At 37.7% G+C, this 24,647-nt stretch overlaps 1 protein-coding gene across 1 annotated transcript in view; it reads right to left on the reverse strand.

The window, feature by feature from the left end:
- Positions 1–840: 840 nt before the first annotated feature.
- LOC110048586 (uncharacterized) overlaps positions 841–24,647 on the reverse strand; it is a 42,425-nt gene continuing 18,618 nt past the window's right edge. Inside the window, exons 8-22 of the mRNA XM_089287232.1 lie at positions 21,705–21,972; positions 20,201–20,290; positions 19,053–19,175; positions 18,731–18,823; positions 18,484–18,567; positions 16,656–16,763; positions 15,182–15,289; positions 14,637–14,720; positions 13,649–13,762; positions 13,086–13,133; positions 12,713–12,826; positions 10,041–10,148; positions 9,624–9,731; positions 9,387–9,470; positions 841–8,664 (exon numbers count right to left, since the gene is read on the reverse strand). Of these exons, the coding sequence (XP_089143358.1) occupies positions 3,698–8,664; positions 9,387–9,470; positions 9,624–9,731; positions 10,041–10,148; positions 12,713–12,826; positions 13,086–13,133; positions 13,649–13,762; positions 14,637–14,720; positions 15,182–15,289; positions 16,656–16,763; positions 18,484–18,567; positions 18,731–18,823; positions 19,053–19,175; positions 20,201–20,290; positions 21,705–21,972 (6,501 nt within the window). The 3' untranslated portion in view covers positions 841–3,697. The remainder of the gene's footprint in view (positions 8,665–9,386; positions 9,471–9,623; positions 9,732–10,040; positions 10,149–12,712; positions 12,827–13,085; positions 13,134–13,648; positions 13,763–14,636; positions 14,721–15,181; positions 15,290–16,655; positions 16,764–18,483; positions 18,568–18,730; positions 18,824–19,052; positions 19,176–20,200; positions 20,291–21,704; positions 21,973–24,647) is intronic.

Genomic DNA, 24,647 nt, shown 5'->3' on the forward strand with positions numbered 1-24,647 from the left:
AATCAAGGACCGGAACAGTTTTGTGTATAACTTGTTCTCCCAGTTTGACCTAATTTACCCTTAGGTCGTGTATTTATTCAATCCTAACTGCGCACAATATTCTTAGTGCTCACCAAGAGAAGCGCAACCTTCAGAGAAGAACTGAAGCACAAAAGCCTTATTGACGTTACACGGTTGAAAGATAAACCTCCTTTAAAATAGTAAACGGCCCAAGAAATGTTGTTGGTGTGGGAAAGTTGCCAGTCAGAAGTTTTCTGATGTTAGAACTAATTCACTGCAAAGTTTAAACTATCAGTTCTCCTTACTGATTGTTACACATTACTTTTGATGTTAGTTATGAGAAATTGGTGATACATTTAACAAATTGACGTCAGTTTTTCATGCGTCTGTCCTGTTATTGATCATGAATTTCGTCATAACATTGTCAAAGTAGCTGTGGATCCACGAGGCCATAGCCGAGTGGCTTTGACAATGTTGTGACGAAATTCATAGTCAATGAAAGGATAGCCACATAAAAAACTGATGTCAATTTGCTTTTTACGATAGCAAATTGTCAAATTGTCTGCTCTCGCTCGTTGACGCATCGCATGAATTATAAAATCATGTGTCTGTCTGCTTACTGACAATGAAAATTAGCTAATGAGCGTGCGAGAATTTCCGCAGTTATCGTAAAGTAAGGCATCAACGCCTTGATGAATTACTTTACTCTCATAATCTGTTTGAATGATGATGTATTTATATTGTAAGGAGAAATTAACTTTTCATCACTCTTGGGAATTTAAGGTTTACTAGCTAGGCTTCCATGAAAACCAACAACAACAACAATAATAAACGGACACATAAGCTGCAAAATGACTTTACTATAAGAAAATTACATTTTCATCTGATTCCTGTTTGGACATTTCCAAGTACTTCTTATCTAAAGTCTCTTTGTACTTGGTATTTCAGGTCAATGTTCCTCAAGTCTCTTGTTCTGATACAAAACAATTTAAAACTCTTGAGAGAAAAATGTCCAAGTATCACATTTAAGGAAGCATTGCTTAAAGAGCAATGAAACACACTAGGTGCCTGCTAGTATTACAATGATTAATATAATACAATTCATTTGGGTTTGTTCCTCAATATCAAAACAGCTTAGCAACATTAAGGAGTGGATCAGGTAATGTTTAGTTGGAACAATTTCCTTGTAGTTTTGCTCTGTATCAGCAATTTATTTTTTCAAAGCCAAGCCCCTTAGGAGAAGTGATTGGTACAGTACTCAATCTTGCCTCGGCTGACTTTCTTGATATCACATGACATGACAATATTGACAGTGGCAGGATCACACAAATTGGCCAATGCATTCCAATTACATTCAGTTAAGCTTATTTCACAAGTTTCTCGAGAATAGTCACTAAGTGCTGTTTTGTTTTGCTGGTAAACAAAAGCTTTTACAATGATACCAGACTGACACCTTGTTGGTTGCCATGAAAACATCAATGTTAAGTGGCCCTGCTTTAAGATAGACCACCCCTTAGCTTATTGTTAAACAATAGCTGACCCACTCCTTAATACACCAAGGAGTGGATGCACAGTTCAGGGAACAAACATGGACAGTTGCAAATGAGCAGTCGCAACTTCACATTTCCATTTAACTACAAAAACTAAACCTTTACTCTCGTTTCTTGCAGTTGAATAAAAAGGCCAAACCACAAGGGGTTTGACAATGTTCACTCATTATATACACTATTTACACTGAACTGCATTACGTCATAATAAACAGGTCCGTTTATGGTGCAAGTACTGAGAGGTTTAGGCGAGAAGTCATTTCAACAGCCCTGCCCCCAAGGTTTCAAAAAAAATCTACACACAATGTCCATTATAGTAGAAATTGTTTTCTTCAAAGTCAACCAAATCTGGGATAAAAAAGATGCGCTTGTTTAAATATGACTTGTTTTATACTTGAAGTGGATTTTCTAGTCTTCAGGAACATTAATAACAACATCACAGTAATTGTAAAACAAGTAACTTCTTTAATCACAGTCCTTCCTCTGAGAATAGAATGAGACTGTGATTTTCATCAGTGATGTTGCTTATTAACATGGCTTAACCTGCAGATGATGACTATCAGAGTGTTTACACCAGTTTGATTGAACAATAACAATCTGAACGTTTTACGAAACAAATCTCAATTTTGTTCCTGAACTGAAATGATCACTGAAAATATTCTAGCAAGTTGCATCTGTTTTCTCCTCATCACTGCTTCACCATGGCAACGGACCTGTCTAAGCTAAGTAAGTCTTTGTCTGAAAAGTTTTCAGAAACAGTTGCATCAGTTTCTGCGACATGAATGGAACATTTGGCTCAATTTCTGATTGAAAACATCCGCCATGTACACTATTTACACTCATCATTTCGCTCAATTTCTGATTGAAAACTTCATTGATAAATTTGAACTGTCCATTTCTAACTACACCATTTCGCGCACACGATTCAATTGTGAAGACCCTGAAAACAACAGTTTGACAAAAAAACAAACAACAACAACAACTAACAGTTGGCCTATACTAACGACCCCCAGGAATTGAGAACAGGTGACAATTTGTTAACTCTCATCATAAGTTGAACTGAAACTGCCATGCAAGCTAGTCACAGTGGAGGCACATGAAAAATATCTTTTCAATGGTGGCAAAACAATGAAAAAATTTGTTTGCAGAAACATGTACGTTTCTGTGCAGCAGCCTTCATGGTAAGCATGTTTCATGCTAGATTGTGACTTCTGTCGGAATTCACAACAGCTTGACAAACCTTGAAAACCCAAGGATAACTTTTTCTGTTCCAAGGAAAACTAGGTGAGAGGCATTACACAATGCAGTGGTTCCAATAGTTAATGTACAATCAAACCTGTGTACAGCAGACACCCTTTTTTAAAAGGGGACAGAAGATAAGGTCATTTCTGTTCTTTAAAACCTGTTTCAAACAGACACTAATATCATATTTTAGATTCTACCAACCAACATGCTTGATACAGGAAAAATCTTATGCTGCTCATGTATTCTTACCACTAATGGAAAGGACCTGTGACTTGCCATCAAAAAACTTAATTACGTCCTTACGATAAAAAAAGACCAGAAACTGAAAACATTTCAAACAGACGATTTCATCGCAAGAAGACTTGTTTTCCCAAAACAAGGTGTCATGGAAACCTGTTTTATTCGGTTACTTTTTTGTAAGCGGATATTACAGCATTCCCTGGGTGTGTCTGCTTAATACAGGTTTGACGGTATAGAAGATAAACTACGAGGCACCCCTCTTGTTTTCGCGTTACAGAGTAAACTCGCGCAAGCATTTTTCTCGTGCTTTCTTTCACAACAAGTGTAACACTGGAAAAAGAGAACTTGTTCATAGTCTACCAAAAACAGTTTCACTTTTTTTATGAAACTGTGCCACAATGCAAAAGCAAAACATCTCGGTCAATGGACTATTTCATATACCGTGAAACCTGTTAAACAATGCAACAAGTTCTACACTGCCTAACAAGAACAACCTGTTTAGCTAAACAAGTTTTGCAAAGAAACCTCACCATATTACGACAAGAATGTTTGAAACCACTGCATAGTGTCATTCGTGTGAAGTACTGTGAATTCTGATTTTTTGAACCTCCTGATTATTCGAAGCAATTTAGAAATTGACCTTTGCTCAAAGAATATTGTAGCTTTTAGCTCACAACAGCCTCTCCGTACAAGCTAACTGTTAGATTTAATGAAGGTGATGACTTACAATCTGCAAAGTGTTTCCTGAGATCAAGTTCAAGGACTTCACTTGTACCACTGTGGTCATTAAAAGTGAAGTTCAAAGCAGTTATTTTGTCGCTTTCTGCCAGGCTGTTACAGAGACCACACAACCATTCTTCACTCGCTTTAATGTAGGTGCCGGTTACAGTAACATTGACAACTGTTAATGACTTGCTTCTTCCTAAATCGACTCCCAGATCAAGTGGCCAGTCTCCACTTGGGTCACTGTAGTTGTTGAGTGTCAGACTTAGTGTGGTTAATGACGTTTTTTCCGCAAAACAATCACCCAGATAACGTGTCCAGTCTTTACGCAGGTCACTGTAGTTGTTGAGTGTAAGACTTAATGTAGTTAAAGACGTATTTTTCGCCAAACCATCACCCAGACCACGTCCCCAGTCTTCACCCAGGCCACCGTACTGGTAGAATGTAAGACTTAGTGTGGTTAATGAAGTACTTTTCGCCAAACCATCACCCAGACCACGTGTCCAGTCTTCACCCAGGCTACCGTACTGGTAGAATGTAAGACTTAGTGTGGTTAATGAAGTACTTTTCGCCAAACCATCACCCAGACCACGTGTCCAGTCTCCACTCAAGTCAAGGCAGAAGTTGAATGTAAGACTTAGTGTAGTTAATGAAGTATTTTTCGCCAAACCATCACCCAGACCACGTGTCCAGTCTCCACTGAAGTTACTGCAGAAGTTGACTGTAAGACTTAGTGTAGTTAATGAAGTATTTTTCGCCAAACCATCACCCAGACCACGTGTCCAGTCTCCAAGCAGGTCACGGCAGTCGCTGACTGTGAGACTTAGTGTAGTTAATGAAGTATTTTTCGCCAAACCATCACCCAGACCACATGTCCAGTCTCCAAGCAGGTCACGGCAGTCGCTGACTGTGAGACTTAGTGTAGTTAACGAAGTATTTTTCGCCAAACCATCACCCAGACCACGTCCCCAGTCTCCACTCGGCTTAAAACACTCGCTGAATGTAAGACTTAGTGTAGTTAATGAAGTATTTTTCGCCAAACCATCACCCAGACCACGTGTCCAGTCTCCACTCCGGTCTCTGCAGTCGTTGAATGTAAGACTTAGCGTAGTTAATGAAGTACTTACCGCCAAACCATCACCCAGACCACGTCCCCAGTCTTCACCCAGGCTATCGTACTGGTAGAATGTAAGACTTAGTGTGGTTAATGAAGTACTTTTCGCCAAACCATCACCCAGATTACGTCCCCAGTCTTCACCCAAGTCACCGAAGTCGTAGAATGTAAGACTTAGTGTAGTTAATGAAGTATTTTTCGCTAAACCATCACCCAGACCACGTCCCCAGTCTTCACCCAGGTCACCGCAGTTGTAGAATGAAAGACTTAGTGTAGTTAATGAAGTATTTTTCGCCAAACCATCACCCAGACCACATGTCCAGTCTCCAAGCAGGTCACGGCAGTTGCTGACTGTGAGACTTAGTGTAGTTAACGAAGTATTTTTCGCCAAACCATCACCCAGACCATGTCCCCAGTCTCCTCTCGCGTCAAGGCAATCACTGAAAGTAAGACTTAGTGTAGTTAATGAAGTATTTTTCGCTAAACCATCACCCAGACCACGTCCCCAGTCTTCACCCAGGTCACCGCAGTTGTAGAATGAAAGACTTAGTGTAGTTAATGAAGTATTTTTCGCCAAACCATCACCCAGACCACATGTCCAGTCTCCAAGCAGGTCACGGCGGTCGCTGACTGTGAGACTTAGTGTAGTTAACGAAGTATTTTTCGCCAAACCATCACCCAGACCACGTCCCCAGTCTCCTCTCGCGTCACGGCAATCACTGAAAGTAAGACTTAGTGTAGTTAATGAAGTATTTTTCGCCAAACCATCACCCAGAGCACATGTCCCGTCTCCAAGCAGGTGACGGCAGTCGCTGACTGTGAGACTTCGTGTAGTTAACGAAGTATTTTTCGCCAAACCATCACCCAGACCACGTCCCCAGTCTTCACCCAGGTCACTGCAGTCGTAGAATGTAAGACTTGGTGTAGTTAATAAAGTATTTACCGCCAAAACATCACCCAGACCTCGTGCCCAGTCTCCACTCAGGTCACTGTGGTCGTAGAGTCTAAGACTTAGTGTGGTTAATGACGTGTTTTCTTCCAAACGATCTTTAAGATTGCGTACCCAGTGTGAACCAGAGAAATCCTGTTTATAGATGTTGAGGCTTGAGCAATTGTGCTCAACTGATGAAAAAACGTTTCTTGTGTCATTGAGATCTTTACAACTCCAGGCATCTGAGGCCACACTGCAGACTTTAAAGGCAAACCTATATTCGCCATTAAAGGTTAACTCTTGAAGAGCACTGTTTCCACCTTTAGTTAGTTCTCCCCAGATGTTGATATTGAGAGAGGACAGGGTCTTGCATGGCTTTAAATAACTTACAAGATATTCAGCGACACTTTTTGTTACTTTTCCATGAATGTTCAAAGTGACACAAGAAGTTGACGATGTTGTCAAGAGGTTACAGAGAGTGTATGCCCCTGCACAACTCAACTCGCCCCAAAGGTTTAAAGTTAATGACTGAAGTTCAAAAGCAGGGCAAAGACGAGCCACCTGTGCCTTCGATATGGTTCCAGTGATATTTGGATGAAATGCAACTGACATCTTTGTCTTTTTTGCCTCTAGCACTTTCTCAGCAATAGTCACCCAGTTGTCAGGAAGCTCTCCAAACACTTTCACTTTCAAAAAATCTAAAGCACTGTTTTCCAGAAAACCTCTTTCTAAGGAGATAGCAGCAGAATAGCTTAATTTTCCATAAATGATCAGAGTGAGGGATTTTAAAATGGATTCTGCTTCAAGTGTTTCGCCAAGAGAAGTAGCTAGTGAATCCTGCATCTCACAATAGACGATGAGGGTAAGAGTGGCCAGAGATCTATTGGACAAGACTTTTTTCAAAGCCTCTAATGCTTCAGCACTCAGTGAACTATAAATCTTGAGGACAATAGACGTCAATGGTGAATCTGCAGACAATCCACTTTCTAGAGCACTGGCCCATGCCTCATCACACTCATTTATCAATTCGAATGTTACAGTTGTTAAGGTCTTATTAGCAGCTAAACTGTTACCAATCATATCAGCCCAATCAGAAGAGATACTAGATTGTGTTCTAAAAGTAAAGGAAGATATAGTTGAGTTTCCAGAAAGTCCTTCAAACAAAGTAGTCACAGGTGTTTGGCTCGGTGACAAGCCGGACGCATGAAAGGAGAATGTTTGTAGTTTTGGACAGGAATCTAAGAATTTAGCAACCATTTCTTGATCCTTCTCTCTAAGCATATCGAGATCTACAGCTTCAATGGTAAGATGAACAGGGTGCTGTAATCGTGGAAAATTACTACAGGCTTCTGCGACCATGAAAATGTTTAAAGTTTGCTCTCTATCTCGGATTGTAACTTCTACAGTCGATGGAAATGGGATGAAGGAACAAAGAGTCATTGCCATTTGCTCAGCATTTTGACTTTCACTGAAACTTTCAGTAAAAAAAGTAGCTTCTTCTTTAGAGCACCTGAGCCAGTCCCAGTCTTCACCCGCAAGTGTCTCACCAATCTGTCTGAAAAAAACACTAGCATCCTTGCCCAGGATACCAGACACAAAGAGAAACACTTGTCGGTATTCATCTGTAACATGTTCTTGAAAATCTAACTCAAATTCACAGAAAATATTCACTCCCTCTTCCAGTAGCTTGTATGCGAGATATGCTGCGGCCAAGAACTCTTGAAAGGTCTTGTGAAAAAAGCAATACTCGTGTTGTGGATTTATCTTCTTCATACTTGCTTCCTTGAAAACAAGGCCAAGTCCCCGAGCTGCTAGACCTTTAATGTTACTCTCAAATTTTGCCAGTTCTTCTTCACGAAAAGAAAACCGATCTTCTAGCAGGCATCTCCAAGCTAACTCTCCCAACACTACTAAACTATCTTCAAATTGTTTCTCTAGGGCTTGGTCATCAACAGGTGCTCCCAAGTTATGTTTTGCACAATACCTCCTTAAAAGGCATCGGATGATGATCTGATAAAGTTCTGTGCGAAAAGATGGCAGTTCTCCTTGATAGTCCTCAAAAACAACGCAAAGCAGCAGCAGATTTAATGGGTTGCTCGGAAGAGCATGTAGGAAAGTGTTTTCTTTGATTTCAGTAATAAGCCTCTCTCCTCTGGCCAAATGCTCAGGACCTGCATACCTAAAGTGTTTCCTGATGTACTCAAAAGCATCTTCCTCAGTGAATCCTTGAATTTGTAAAAGAATATCAAAATCCACCTTCTGTCGCACTGCAATTCCTCTCTCTTGGCGAGATGTGACCAGGACATAGCTAAAAGGTAATATTTTTTTGTGAAGCAATTGATCGACATGACTTTCTGATTTCTTAGGCAACTCATCCAGGCCATCCAAAATGATCAGAACTTTTTCTTGGTAATGAAAATCCTCGATAAAATCCATGAACTCTTTCTTGACAGTTTCATCCATACGTTCAGGCAGAAGTTGTTCAACAATCGCATCCATTATGTCTCCATCAATATCCCGGCATTTCAACAGTAGCAAAACTGCAAACTCAGGAAAGGAATGCCCCTTTGGAATTTGCTGTTTTGCCCACTCATATGCAATTTTAAGACAAAAAGTTGTCTTGCCTATTCCAGGGCTTCCCTCTACCAACACAACTACATCGTCATTTTCTTCAAAGATGCCCTCCATGCTCACTTCATCAGTTTGAAGCTGAAAGTCTCTTTTCCTTCTTGAAACAATTTTCAATCTGGTGTAGACATCTTCAAGAGGCAACTTTATGGTGCTCTCCCAAAGAAGTGGTTTTAACTGAGATCGCCTCTTGTATTCAGCTTCTAAAATGTTGACAACCACAGCCAGAGCATGGCCTAAAACAGAACATTATATCAGTTCACAATATGAGCTTTTTACACCATTCTCTAGAATATCCAGGAATTTTGAAACCCTAGGAGATTTACCACTCAGAAAAAGAAAAAGAAAAGAATAAAAAATACACAGCATTTCACCGACCTAGGATTTTTAATACAGACAAAGAAGAAGATGGGAAGATGCTTTTCAGAAAGAACTAAAAGGAGCCCCTGCAAGGAACCAACGTAGCACTTTTACATAACGTTTAGTGACCCAAAAGTTATCTCAGAGAAAACATACATGTACACAGTGTACGTCAACATCTTGAAGTTTAGTAAAAGAACAAAGATATACATAGTAAGTTATCTTTACACTCAATGTAAACATTTTTGTGCTTGTATAAATAGAGGATCTTACATGGCTTCCCTGAGAAAGGAAATTTCTCTTTGAGCCACTGTATACAAAGTTTGGCCACTAGGACATGGTGAACTTATAGAAGGAAGATCAAAAGACTCTTAGCCTCTGCACACAAATAAAAACATGATAGTATTGTTACCAAAAAGATGTAATGCAAATATATTTAAAACAGCATACAAAAAATTAAGTCTGAATAAATTTACGTGTAAGAGCTACTACAATGTGAATGGCCCTCTTGGACCTGGATGTGCATAAATTAAAACAGGATAGAGTTTTGGCCAATAAAATTAGTAATACCCGTAGGAAAATTACATTTTGTACTTACTTGGCTGATAACTTTGAGTGGCTGCTGTAAAAGGTACCTGACTGTATCCCACTGACGAAGGTGGTATGTCACGACCAAAGACGCCTTCCCAAAGAAAATGCAAAAACAAAACTTAAAAAGAGATTCCGAAGGAATACCATATAGCATTTGTGTAATGTGTAGGGCCATCAAGCTCATGTGCCAATCTTTATTTTGTACAGTTGTAACTTTAAAATATCAAATTAATTTCCTACTCACTTTGAGTGTGACCTCTGGAATTATTGTATCCTTCGCCAGTCTCACTGGCCACAGTAGAAGGAAACTGATTGCATTCCACTGATGAAGGCAGCAGCCGTCCAGGGAAGCCTTGACCACAAAAAGAAAAACATAATTTAACATATTTAATTACATTCTTGTCCCCAGAGGCCACTTACGTTGTTCTGACCAAAAGGAGCCCGGCCTCTGGGGACGAGAATAATTTAAATATTATCTCACAGACACAATGATGTGCCATATCATATGCTTCAAAGGATTTCCAGGCAACTGATATTTTACATTTGTTTGCCATTAGCAGTAAACAAAACCAAACTCTTAGAGCTCTGCACACAATCAAAACATAACACAGAGTTTTCACTTCCAAAAACATGTAAATTTTTTTTTTGTTTTCTTACTCACTTTGAGGGTGGCTTGTCTGGTATGTTAGAGTTGAAGACTGAGTGACTTGGGCAACTGGCAACTGATTGTGCTCCACTGATGAAGGTAGTCTGCCATAACTAGAGGGGCCTTGCAGTGGAAAATGCAAAAATACACTTACTAAAATCTGAAACAATGTCAGGACTGTCAAAGAGGGACATTGGGGTTTGTGGTATTGGACAATTTTTCCTGCGGTATTTTGGTAATTTTAATCTTGAAATGTGGTACTGCAGTATTGCCAGAACCTGCAGGATGCTTTTGTTTATGGGCAACCCTAAAACACAGAATCCGGAAACTGGAACCAGAATCCTGATATTAAGAATGACAACAGAAATAATTCACTTCAGCAATGTCCAATAAATAGAATAATATACTCTTAGGGAAAAAATATTTTGTTGCCATTTATTTTCTTTACTTCACTTCAGCCACAAAGTGTAATTGTCAAAAAAGGCAAGTTTTGAACAACCACTAGCTATACATTTGGCCCAGTTGTTCAAAGAGGAGATAAAGTTATCCATTAGGAAAATCACTATTCAGTCAGGATTAATGATTTTTCAGGATACCCATAGCTTGCAAGCAGGCTCAAGTGTCTGGGTTTCCACTCAAGCGCTGCTTTCTTGCTTTTCACTTTGGCACACAAGTGAGTGTCTTCTCGTGGCTTCGCTGCTCACAACTCCAGGCCCAAACTTGAGAGTCTGGGCCCATCCTATTTTCAACCTGGCCCCATTGGGAGCATGGTTCTTGTCTAGATCAAATTGCTCAGAGATGACTGACGAGAAGCAAAATAGCAACAAGCTATTGTCAAGCAATATTTGTGTGCAATGAGTTTCTGGCAGTCTTTTAGCATCTTTCAACAACATGTGGTCTGATCCGTTTGAAAACGACGAGCAGTCGGAGGTGTACAACATTTCTATAAATTGTTTTAATATGATGGCCGACAAGAATATCGAGTGGTGATATTTAACAATATCAGAGTGAAAATAGTGTTGATCTGGAATTAGCCTAGTATCTGCTGGGAAACACAAATTTATTTAGATGAGCCAGGTTGGCCTTTGGGCATTGAAAGTGGGAGGCACAACCGTCGTGGTACAGGTGGCTGCCACTGACAGAATCCCTGTTCTCTGTGACATTTGCTAACCTCTTATGTGCATTTACTAAAACCGGGGCCACCCAGATGATGAGAGCCAATCAGATAGCAGAACTGAAACAACAGATTCCAACATTTAAAAATCTGATTGGTTTTCATTGTCTGGGTGGCCCTGGTTTCAGTAAACGCACTGTAAACATCTACTAGACATGAAGGCCATGCAGATCACTTAAAAAATGGCCATTACCAGCAAGCTCATTTTAGCGGGTCAAAGAATTCTTAGAATCAAATTATGACATGTGCTATTTACATTCTCATACTCATGGCCATCACTAGAAATAACGATTACAAGAATTTCGACAAGCAGAGAATCCTTGTTTCAAAAGAGGACAAAGAGGAGAAGTTTGTGGTTCTTTTTTCTTAATTTTTACCGGGAAAAGCTATGCAACGTAATTTTCATGCATTTAAAGAACTTGTTTCCTTTGATTTGTGGATTCCAGATTCTGGATTCTAGGATTCCGGTTCTGGATTGCGGATTCCACGTTTTAGGATTGCCAGTTCTTTACCATTTGGATGGTATTAGAAATTATCCTACAAGTTCTCCAATGTTTCCAAGCCTTTTCCAGTTTCCGATTGGACATTCCCAATGAAACTTAGCTCTAGTGGAAATGGAAAACTGCAATTCTTTATGTTGCAAACAGAAAAGGGAAAGTATGGATGTTACCTATTTTGATTATGTTGTCTAAATTGAAAATAACCTGACTTAACGTTCATTAACAAAATAATTCTGTGCGATTGGTCTAAACACGTCACATGACTGAATATAAAGCTAAAACTGGGGAATATCCGAGTGACATTTCCCAATTTTCAAAACAGGATAATAAACACAATAGCCTCCATTTGGCCCAAAAATATGCTCAGATATTATTTTGTCCTTACACATTATCTGTTCCTCAAAGCTCACAGTTTTTGTTGTGCTACGCTCTTGGAAAACTGTTCGCTTCTTGAAACAGATAATGTCCACAGACAAATATCCGAGCATATTTACGCAGCAAATGGAGGCTATTGTTATACAGTCGAACCTCTATTAAGCACCTCGCCCCTCCTATTAAGCAGCCAACCTTTATTTAGCAGTCAGCGGCCAAAGTTCCAGAAATATTGTCAGCTATACACTGTAATAAAAACCTCTATTCAACAGGCACCTCTATTGAGCAGCTGTGGCCAGCTTCTTGCCATCCCAAGGGTGATTTTGTTTTGCTTTATATCTCAATTGAATGGCCAGGAAGATTTGAAGTTGGATGTTTTTAGCCAGATGAAGGTAAAAGAATGACAATGAGGAACATAATTGTTTCTATGGCTTTGTTTGTATTATAACCATCATTGTTTTACTTTTCTCCACCTGCATTTGTTTGTACTTATATTTGATAAACTGAAAACTGGACCATGCCCAACGTTGTTTTCAAGTGAACCTCCATTAAACAGCCACCTCTAGTCCCCGTGAGTGGCCGCTTAATAGAGCTTCGACTGTATATAATGTACCAAATCACTAAACACTGTCCCTACTTACTGGGCTGAGTGTGACTTTTCCAAATACTGGGTTCATCATGAGCTGGAGTAGCTGCAACAAAGGACAACTGATTGCATCTTACTGATGAAGGTGGCAAGCCATGACCAAACGAGCCTTCCAGTGAAGAAAAATTGCATTAACCCAACGTCAATAGACTTAATACAATAATTATGCCTGAGGGATTACTCAAACAAATCATGATAATAAGCAATTAAAAATACTTAACAAAATTTGTTGCAAGTACCTATTGTAAACTTGTGACAATTAAAGACTAAACAGCACGGCTCAGAAAGGCCCCTGTTATTATTTTCTTTTGCTGTCAATGGATTACAGAAAAGATGTGTCTGTATAAATTACAGTGTATTATACTCACGATGGGTGAACCTTCTCTGATGAATTTGTTCATTGTGAGTTACAGTGCCTGCAAGAAAAGGAAATGATTGTAGTTCACTGATAAAGGCAGCTGGCTACCTTCAGTGGAGCACTTCCAAAGAAGAATTTCAGAGCTATTAAAACATCAAACTAGAACTACATGTAATTTACTCCAGTTTTGTAACTTAATATACATATTATAACCATTTAAGGCAGATACTTAATGACAAAGAACTTGAAGAAACGTAGAAACCTCTCTTTAAGAAAGGACAAAACTAAGACCAAATCAACTTGGATCACTTATTTACATCCACAGCAAGTATTCAAAAAGAAGGCATAAACACTTGCTACTATTCCTATTCAATAGGATGTAAATCTGCATTCCAAGTTGATTTGGTCTGAGTTTTGTCCCTACCATTAACAAAATTGTACTGTGAGTGTGAACTGTTAAAGCCAGACAATAATACAAACGTAAGCTTTGGTGCAAAGGTTGATGTTCCTCAAGTTCTCATTTCAAAACATTGTTTGCAACATTGCATAAAAATAATACATTTTCCTACTCACTCTGAGGGTGCATTCCCTGGTAAGTAGCTTCTCCATAAGCCTGAGTAGTAGTACCAGGATAAAAAATATGATTGTACTCCACTGTTAAAGGTGGTCTGCCATAACCAGAAGGGCCTTCAAGATGAGAAATCCCATTAACACAATGTTAACAAAGGCTAGCTGCTTTCATCAATCAACTAAAATGATGCTCTCAGGGGATACAGATAAATGCCAGCAGATGACAATATTTGACGATAACCTTTCTAACACGCTCATCTACATGTATCTTCATCTATCTATTTACATCATGGCCAAATTTCTTCTTTTTATCACTATGATTTCATTTGCCAGTTCAGTGTAATGTTATACGGTGTACATTGTACAGAAGTAGTGACTGAATTTCAGGGCTAGTTACCAATTTAGAAGCGGAATCAAATGAGCAGTACCAGCCCAATCGTTTACAATGCAATAATTGGCTTTTTAACAATTATTGGGCTGTTATTAAGGTTACTGTATACAAAGTTTGGCCACTAAACCATGGTGAACTTATAGAAAGGAAGATCAACAGACTCTTAGCCTCTGTACACAAATCATGATAGAGTTTTTCCCACAAAAATGCAATGCTAAAAAATACATTTAAAAAACATTTAAAACAACATTAAATAATAAATTCTGGAAAAATTTCCATGTACAGAGCTTCTATGGTGTGAAGGACTCTTAATATGACGATAGTGAACTTTAGTACTGGGTTGTGAAGATCAACAAACTCTTGAACCTGGATGTGCACAACTTAAAATAGGATACAGAGTTTTGGCCAATAAAATCAACAACAACAACAACAACCACCACTTTATTTTGCTTAAATTATACATAGAATATCATATAGCAAAAAAATAAATTAACCTTAAATAAACAAAAAAACAACTCAAAATAGTAAGAACTAAACAAGCTGAGTAGTAACAAGTTATTAATTACTAATACCTGTAGGAAAATAAGATGTTATACTTACTTGACTGATAAGTTTGAGTGGCTCCAACGAATGGTAACTGATTGTATCCCATTGATGAAGGTGGCATGTCATGACCAGAGAAGCCTTCCAGGAGAAAATACAAAAACAAAACTGAAAAAAAGTTCTCAAACAATACCATGCAGCATTTGTGCAATTAATGTGTAGGGCCTAGCTTCTAAAACTCATTAACACTTCATCAAGATTCAACAAAGGAATTCATGACTGTGAAGGTGTTTAGATATCTGATCTTAATTATTATTAGCATAGATTTTTATAATATTAATTCTCCATGTTCTCCTTAGTTTTAGTTTCAATTGAGAAGATCTCATCAAACAGTAAGGACAGTGTTTGACCACATGTCTAAACACCTTGAAGTTTACCAAAAATACTCTGCCACTTTCAAATCTCTTCTCGGTGTTTGGAAATATGGTCAAACATGGTCTTTCGTGTCTGATATATTATATCAAGGTTATGTTCCGATCTTTATTTAGTAAAGTTGTAATTTAAAATATCAAATTAAAATATCAAATTAATTTACTACTCACTATGAGTGTGACCTCTGCAATTATTGTTGTATCCTTCATAATTCTGACTGGCTACAGTAGAAGGAAACTGACTGCATTGCACTGATGAAGGCAGCCACCAAGGGAAACCTGGACCAGAAAAAGAATACATCAACATACATGTATGTTGCAAATATTATCGTAGACATAATGAATGTGCCATATCAAATGCTTAAAAGGATTTGGCAACTGATATTTTACACACAAGCGCACATATGAAAGATCATATATTTGAACTGCGGAGAAAGATACATGTATGGAGACATGATTGATCATAGCAGCTATGCACACAACTTAAGCAGTAGTGAAATTAAAGGCTGAAAAAAATTCAGGCCTGAATGGGTATATTTTGAACCCACAAAGTGACCAGCTCCCAGATGGCTGGATAGCTCAGTTGGTAGAACACTACACAGGTATTGCAGAGGTCATGGGTTCGAATCCCATTCATTTCTCACAAGGAAATTCCTTGTCTGCGAAATTATTTTGTACGCAAATTTCCAGATAGTGGCTATGTCTCTGCAACATGGCTTCTAAAATAAGCTGCACAACAAATTTCAGCGAACAAGAAAAACTTTTATTGGCTGAATTGGGTAAAGACTTTCCAGAAGTGGAAAGCAAAGGCTACGATAGAAAAACATTTGCAAAAAAGCCAAAGGCATGGGAGGAAATTTTAACTAAATTTAAATCCAAAAATCCAAAAGGTATCAAACGCAACCTAAGTCAGCTACATTGTCATGAAAAGTGGACATCATAAAAAGTGAAAAGTGAAGTGAAAAGTGAAAAAACAAAATGAGAAAAGTGAAAAATGTGCAACATCATAAACTTTCTAATGGTATCAGCCAGGTTCTCTGGGAATGACAGCAATTGTCCTCTTTGTTTTGCAATAGCCCTTGAAGCCTTGTGAATGACTGTGCATGCAGCAAATACAGAAACACCAAATAAAATTGTCAATAATCCTCTGGAAAGTTTCTGTCGCATAGAATCTTAAAGCAATTAGCACTTGCTGCATTGGTGTAAGCGGCAGACCTCTCCTTGTTCAATGTTGCAAGACCTTTATCCAAAATTTTTACAAGGTCACTGCCCAACTCTTCTCTAAGGCAAAAATGTAATCGAAAGTCTTTGTGGTCGTATTCCTCTAATGGGTTGAATCTATACCTAGGGTGCCAAATTTTTCGAACATGTATATTACATTGATTGGCGTAGTTTCTTAACTGTCTGTAGTGCAGAGGTCCCTCCATTTCAAAATGGCTGACCATGAAAATATCTGTTTAAACCTACCTTTGATCAGGTCTAACTTACTATTGTTCCTTAGTCAGTGTTTAGACACTGCCTAAACACTGTTATGGAAAAACAATGTTTAAATAATCGGTACTCGTGGTCTAAACATGACTTTCATAAGTGTTATCTAAACTTCGTTTAAATTATCGGCCCATTAAGATTATGTTTTCTTACTTACTTTGAAGGTGGCTTGTCTGATATGTTAGACATGAAGACTGAGTGACTGGGACAACTGGTAACTGATTGTACTCCACCAGTGAAGGTGGTCTGCCATAACCAGAGGGGCCTTCCAGACGAAAAAACAAAAATAACACTTAATAAAATCTGAAACAATGTCATGGCTGCAAGAGGGGGACATTGGGGTTTGCTGTATTGGACAATTTTTCCTACAGTATTTCGGTAATTTTAATCTCAAAATGCGGTATTGTCAGAACCTGCAGGATGCGGTTCTTAAGCAATTTGGACAGTATTAAAAATTATCAAGTTCTCCAACGTTACCAAGACTTTTCCAGTTTCCAAATGAAACTTAGCTCTCGTGGGAATGGAAAACTGCAATTCTTTGTGTTGCAAACAGATACGGGCAAGTTTTTTTCAGTTAATTATTAGCCAACCAGGTAATGGATGTTACCTACTTTGATTGTGTTGTCTAAACCGAAAATAAGGTAACTTAATATCATTAACAAATTCTTAATTGCTATATTTGCTCTAAACTTAACATACAGAGTAGCGGTTTTGGTATGACACTGAGTTTCAACTCAGTATTGCAGTATTTGGCGACCTTTGTTTGTGACGTTGGGGTATTTGCTGAAATTTTTGCCCCATGGCCGTGTTCAAAACGCCCAAAGCCCCCCCCCCCCCCCCCCGTCGCTAAGTCAGCTGCCACTATCCCTAGCTATTTTTGTTTTTCAAAACTGCCTACTTCAAAACTCAGTCACAGCTCTGGTTCTATCTATGTAGAAGTCATACTGTAATGTGTCTTTTGTTGATTTGATTACATTAGTTGAATTGAAAAATTTAACATGGGTTGAGTGCATTAGAAACACTGATATACCCAGGGGATGAACAACAAACAGATGTGCATGTCTGTACTTAGTACTTAGTAGCGTACTAGCAAATAAATGGGTTGAACAACGAACAGATGCAGCATATGCAAGGAAAACACTCCACCAAATTCCATTTTGTGCAACAAAAAAGTGATTATAATTGAAAAAGAATTTGTACAATAAGGCAGATGGACTGAGTTAAGCTATTATTACAATATGTACACCTATGTTAAATATTTTTGCCTGTGTGTGATTGGTCTAAACGGGTCACATGATGGAATTTTACCCAGCTAAAACTGGAGAATATCCGAGTGATATTCCTCAATTTTCAAAACTGGATAACAAACACAATGGCCTCCATTTGGCCTGAAAATATGCTCGGATTTTATTTTGTCTTTGGACATTATCTGCTCACAGTTTTCCTTGAGCTATGCACTATACACAATAATAAAAACCTCTATTCAACGAGCCTTCCACTGAAGAAAAATTGCATTAACCCAATGTCAATAGACGTAATACAATAATTATGCCTGAGGGATTACTCAAACAAATCATGATCATAAGCAATTAAAAATACTTGACAAAATTATTTTGTTGCAAGTACCTATTGTAGCTGTTATTAAGGTTACTGTATACAAAGTTTGGCCACTAAAACATGGTGAACTTATAGAAGGGAAGATCAAGAGACTCTTAGCCTCTGTACACAAAACATGATAGAGTTTTTCCCACAAAAATGAAATGCTAATACATTTAAAACAACATTAAACAATGAATTCTGGAAAAATTTACATGTACAGAGCTTCTATGATGTCAAGGACCCATAACATGATGACAGTGAACTTTAGTACTGGCTAGTGAAGATCAACAAACTTTTGGCCCTGGATGTGCATAAATTAAAACAGGATACAGAGTTTTGGCCAACAACATTGTTATAACTGTAGGAAACTAAGATTTTATACTTACTTGACTGATAAGTTTGAGTTGCTCCAGTGAAAGGTAACTGACTGTATCCAACTGGTGAAGGTGGTATGTCATGACTAGAGAAGCCTTACCAAAAAAAATGCAAAAACAAAACTTTTTCAAAGAAATTCTGAAAAAATACCATACAGCATTATTTTGTGTAATGTGTATGGCCATCAAGATCAGATGTTAATCTATTATATTAAGCTGTAATTGCAGTTACATTTTATTAAATCTGTTTCCTACTCACTCTGAGTGTGACTTCTGTTATTGTTGTATCCTTTATAATTCTGACTGGCAAAAGCAGAAGGCAACTGATTGTATTCCACTGATGAAGGAAAGCCTAGACAGGGAAAAAACACATTTAACATATAATTAGAAATGTTTTTTTACAAATACGATGATATGTGTCAGCTAAAAAGCTTCAATCAGTTTCACGAAAGAAATTTAAATATGTTGGCCATAAGCAGTAAAGATAGCCAAACTCTTAGTCAGAGCTTCATCTACACACAATTTAAAACATGATACAGAATTTTAAATCCCAAATAATTACTATAGATCTTTTTTCTTACTCTCAACGTGGCTTGTCTGGACGTGACCTGTCTGATACAATTGAGTTGAAGACTGAATGACTGGGGTCAATGACAACTGATTGTATTCCACTGATGAAGCTGGCCTTTCATAACCAGAGGAGCCTTTCAGACGAAAATCAAAACAAAACCTTTCAATTAATCTGAAAAAAATGTTCTTCAGAAGTTGTGCGAAGAGGTGCAGGGCGAGGTGAGCCTCTTATCATTTTGTGAAGTCATAACTGTACACAATCACTTTTCCTACTCAATCTGATTGTGCCTTCTCTGATTATTATTATTATTATTTATTTTTATGTGTGTGTGTGCTTGTGTGTCCTTCATGACTCTGACTTGATGTAGAAGAAAGAAAGTGACTGTGCGTCACTGATGAAGGCAGACAGATATCAAATATTACACCAAATTAAACTGCAAGCAGTGACTTAAAGTTTGAACTCTACAAGTCCATTTTTGACAACAAGTTCCTGCACAAAGATATGACACAAGAATGATGACCGGACATACAAGCACATGTAGCTTTCTCCAGTCAGCCATGTTTATATTTCAAAGTCCCACATTAGAGCTGTCACTAGCTACTGTTAAGCCTGACTTAACGACATTAGTATGACTACAACAGCTAACTACTGTCAAGTCCAATGTCATGTAACTAAAGACTAACCAGAGCTACAACTGTGGTTGTATTTTCACCAGGCTGATTTACTAGCTGAGCACTCTTTCTAGGTGTTTGTTAACAGACCAAGATTTACTAGTCAAACATGACATCTCTTCTCACTGTGAAATTTAACTCAGAACTTAATCTCCTAACTCAGACAATTCAAATTACAAAAGTGCACAGCCAACACAAATGGCCTGCAAAGGAAGCGCTTTTAATGACTTCTCTTGTGTTGATCTTCACTACATTTATGCAAAGGAGAAGTCATTTTTTATATGCCAAAACTACAATGTAACATAATTATGTTTCAGTGTTGATATCTAAGCTGAGAAAAATGCCTGTTATTCAGATAGGTCATTCCAAACAATGATCAAATCCTGCAATTTCAGAGTAAGTCTCTTTCTTGTGCAGTTGTTACTTTACTCCACTGCAGCTGAAATTAATAATCAGAAAGCACTGGAGCTAGACATATTAATTTTACCTTCATGATCAGTCAATTCTCCTCTAGGTCGTTTTGAGGGCTGGTTATCAAAAGGGGGTAATGGCCTTTTGTCCTTTTGGCCTTTTCTTTCTGATGAACCAAGCAGAAGAAAATGACAACAAAGATATGTTACAGGTTAAATTCTAAAAAAAAATCTAAAACAACTTCATTCATTCCACTTTTAGTCTGAAATTGAATTGACTTCTCCTTTATAAGCTAAATTTCTAGTAGTACTACTTGTATATAACTCGTACATATAAAGGATCAGTCAATTCAATAGACTACATGTATATTCATATCACCTGCTATATAAAACTACCTAAATGACATGTACAGTAGATGTACACTGTAGATATGAAGTACTTAATAATAATTTAATTTATGTAATTTTGTAATAATTATTGGTGCGATTGTGAAAAGAATACATGTCCTAATAAAATTAATAGGAAATTAATTTTACCAAACACAAGGTTCTGCAAGTAGACTTAATTGGCCACTCCCCATTGGGGTTTTTCGGGACCAATGTAAACAAACAAAGAGAAGTAAATATTCAAATAAACAAAACTAGGTTAAGAATCCCAACCAGCAGGAGGCAGATCAGTTGGCTATTTACAAGTGCAGCCGAGAAGTTGAACTTGGGGGTACCAAGAACAACATCAGCTGGTGGTCAGATTGGGATTTTAACCTGGAACGTACGGATTTCAAATCTGGTGCAAAACAGTGTTAGTCCTTTGATGACTTCATAGGCAAACTCGTCCCATTCTTCGCTATTCCTTGGTTGTGGCCATGGAAAAGGCCAATTTTACAGACTTTGAAAATTCATAGAAAATTAATGAAAAGAGCTACAATGATAATTTTTTTGCAGTGGTGATCAGAAAAACATGGAGATTTATATAAGTGAAAAAAAAAAAAATTGGGGGGTTAGTTGCACCTTAAGGTTGCTTACTGAGGTGAAATCAACATTTTGCTGTTTTTTAAAGTGAAGACAAAATGAGTGTTTTCAAAATCTGAAGTTAGACAGACTTCTTTGCTTTGTTGTACAACAGGAACTTGTTTCGAGCTTTTTTCTAACAATTCGGAGCAAAAATGCAAAATGTAACCTAAAATTCAACGTAAGACGATTATGCCACCAGCCCTTCAATTAAAACCTATGCCAGGACAATCATAGCAAAGAAATTACCAAGTGACAGATAAACATTTTCGAAACCATTTTTCTAGTTTCCCGGCTGGTAAATAAATGTCTGTGCCTTTTCCTCAAAAGAAATGTCAGAACTTCTACATGTACTTTCCAACCACGCTCTTTTTTGGAAAGTCTAATGAGATAATGTCCTAGAATAGTGTTCTAAGGCTTTTATAGAGAGACTGTCTCAAATGCGCAGCAAAAGACCTTGATGTTGTAATTGTACAATTCATGACTCAATTATGACAGTGCCTTCACTTAAATAAAATGATATAAACTAATAACATACTTTCTTATAGCACAGCATGTTGCACCAAGCCTCACCTTGTTTGCGTCTGAGACTGACGTAGTGTACCTCATGAATATGCCCCAGCACAAGTGGGTTGGTGCTATTCACGTGACGATCAGGCCTGATAGCAACGTCACTGAAATCAGACTGACTGCTGATCACATCAATGTACGTTTCAAAGCAGTTAGCCACTGCATGGAGAATCACGTGATCACCCCATGTGCCATCTTGTTCCATGGCTGTAAGGTAATCAGCCCATGATCGATATCCATTGATGAAGTTAAACAGGTCTGTTCCATCTGGCTGTAAGAAGGGCAAGAGAGAAGACTGATAATGGAGAACCAAAATGCTGAAATCTTTTTCAGAGCAAAGACAACTCGTCCAGGTATGATGGCAATGCCCAGTTTTCCAACTGGTGCCTGTTTTATGAACCTTGTATTGCTGTAGAAGTTTTTGTAGAGTGTTACACCTCTACGCATTTACCACCGATCACTTTGTACTTCCTCTTGCATGTACGTATAAATTGGTGGCATGTTACCATGGTTACTAATGGCTTTTGGTCAGTTGTAGTAGTTTTTATTCAACCCTATGCCTGAACTACGAAAACGAAAACTTCTACGCCTATTTGAGCTTCATAAAACGCGCTGAGTATACAATACTCTGCCATCTTACCAGACTGAAAGTCCAATTCAAATGTTGAAACAAATGCTTGGGTCTTATCATGTAGAACATGTTTTCCTGAAACACCTGTTAAGATTTCTTAAAACATAGGCACACAATGTGTGCAAGAGTTATTTTTTTTTGTGAACCAAAAGTCTTGGAGATAGGAGCATTCATGGAACTGTTTACAGTAATGATTTGGTTAATTTGACGAGTTTTTTTGGTTGCGACGTACAGCAAGAAAGAAACTGACAATTTATGATGTACATATGATGTTACATCAGTAATGGTAAGATAACTAAATAGTAAGCCCTAAAATGTTTGACTGAACAAAGTACAGTAACCTGACACATCTCCAGATTACTGTGGATACCATCTTATTTTCTAACAGGCAATTTGATTGGTTCTTTGATACAACCCACACTGTGATAGGTGTCACACTCGCACATGCATAACTCCCTCACCCACCGATCACATAGCCCTTCCAACCCCCAAGAGGAATTTTTGCTCAAAAATAATTAAGTTAAGAGAACTTTTCGCATTTGTACGAGTCGTAAGTTTACCCTTTTTACACAACATAACGCAACAACACTACTTCACCAAAAATAGACAGAGAAAAACTCCTCTCTGACACGTTGAAAGTCTGATTTAATTAAATTGCACTTTAACTTGGCACCATGCAGTCTTCAAAGAACATTTGAACAGTTTTCATACTTTTTACCTTTAAAAATATCAGACTGAAAAGAATGTCATAAAATGCCCATCAAATAAAAATATTAAACTGCTACTGCAGAGACATAAAAACCGTCCAGAAATGAAAGCTTCTTTTTTGGTTTAATATCCTGGGAACAATAGCCGAAAACTTGTCTGCTCTAATTGAAATTACTCCCATACAAAAAACAAAAGTGTTAAGTTACCACTTGTAACTAAAAATAACAAACATCTCGTGGGAACAAGTGGTGATGATTCGTCAGCTCTAATTGAATTTACTCCCTTGTGAAAAACAAGAGTGTCAAATTACCCTTCATAACTAAAAAATAAAAATATCTCGTTTTCTTTGCATGCAACAAGAACAAAACAATTGTTACCTGCACTTACTATTGTAAACGTTACAACTGCTTCAAATCTAAATAGTCTCGTCTCCTCTAAAACATGTCCTAAGAACTAGAAGCCACGATTCATGACCTCTAATCGAACTTACTCCTTGTGAAAAACAAAAGTATCAAGTTACCTTTGTAACTAAAAATAAAAATATTTTGTTCCATTTACATACTACTAACTCATGAACTGTTTCAAAACTCAACGCTCATCTCATTCATAACTAGGCACCATTACACTGAACATTATGCACTCTAAAACAGCCCAATGTATGCATGTAACTGTCGCACTCCGCTCCAAACTGGACTAAAAATCACAAACCGGCAACATACATGTCAGTCTTTATTTTTCAATTACCAAAGTCCTTGTGTTTAATACAATAAAACGTTCAAGACTTCATATACCTCACTTAAGTTATCTTGAACAATAATAATAATTCCTTATTTCCTTTTTCTTCAACTACAATTCGTGTTGGTTATTAATGTAAATAAGCTGAAACCCTGATAACATTGAAGAGAAAAGATTTAGTTTCATTAAAATGTATCTTCTCATTCCAGTAGTAAACAAGAACCATAATAACTGTAAAATCGTCACAGAATAATATCTTTTTGTTCTGTTGATGAAATTAATTGTCGTCTCTTCGCTTTTGACCTTAAAACTTATCAATGGATGCTGAAATTAACAACATGCCCAGAACACTCATCACAAACTCTGCAGCAATATTTAGGTTTCAATCTGATACAACATGCAAACAGTTTGAACCTGGTCACAACCTCTTCACATTCCCAGTAGTGCATTCCGCGCCCCTAAAATACAATTGATCCTATCATAGAACCCACATCAACTTGTTTTTCATTCACATCTTAAACCTACAGTAGTAGTAGAGCGGCTAAGACTCAATTCAAAAACTTATCTCATGAATGGGAAAAGCTCACCCTTCATTGCATGCTCGTAGTTATATGCCAAACACCATGTTTCTTTGGCTGTTTATCCAGTTACAAATGATTATCAAAACTGCCCACAAAATCCTCAGCCAAACCCACAGAAAATGTCAAAGTAAGCCCAATATATAAATAATTCCTCCTCTTTTATAGAAGAATAAATATGCCGTTCTGAACTGTAGCGGGATCAAATCTTCTCACATACCATTTACCTTTACAACAAGAAATTTGATTGGCTGTTTATAGTAGATCCAATCTGATTGGTGTGACATACATAAA

This window comes from Orbicella faveolata, unplaced genomic scaffold (genome assembly GCF_042242905.1).
Source record: "Orbicella faveolata isolate gen_17 unplaced genomic scaffold, um_ofav_v1 contig_14, whole genome shotgun sequence".
NCBI classification, from domain to species: Eukaryota; Metazoa; Cnidaria; class Anthozoa; order Scleractinia; family Merulinidae; genus Orbicella; species Orbicella faveolata.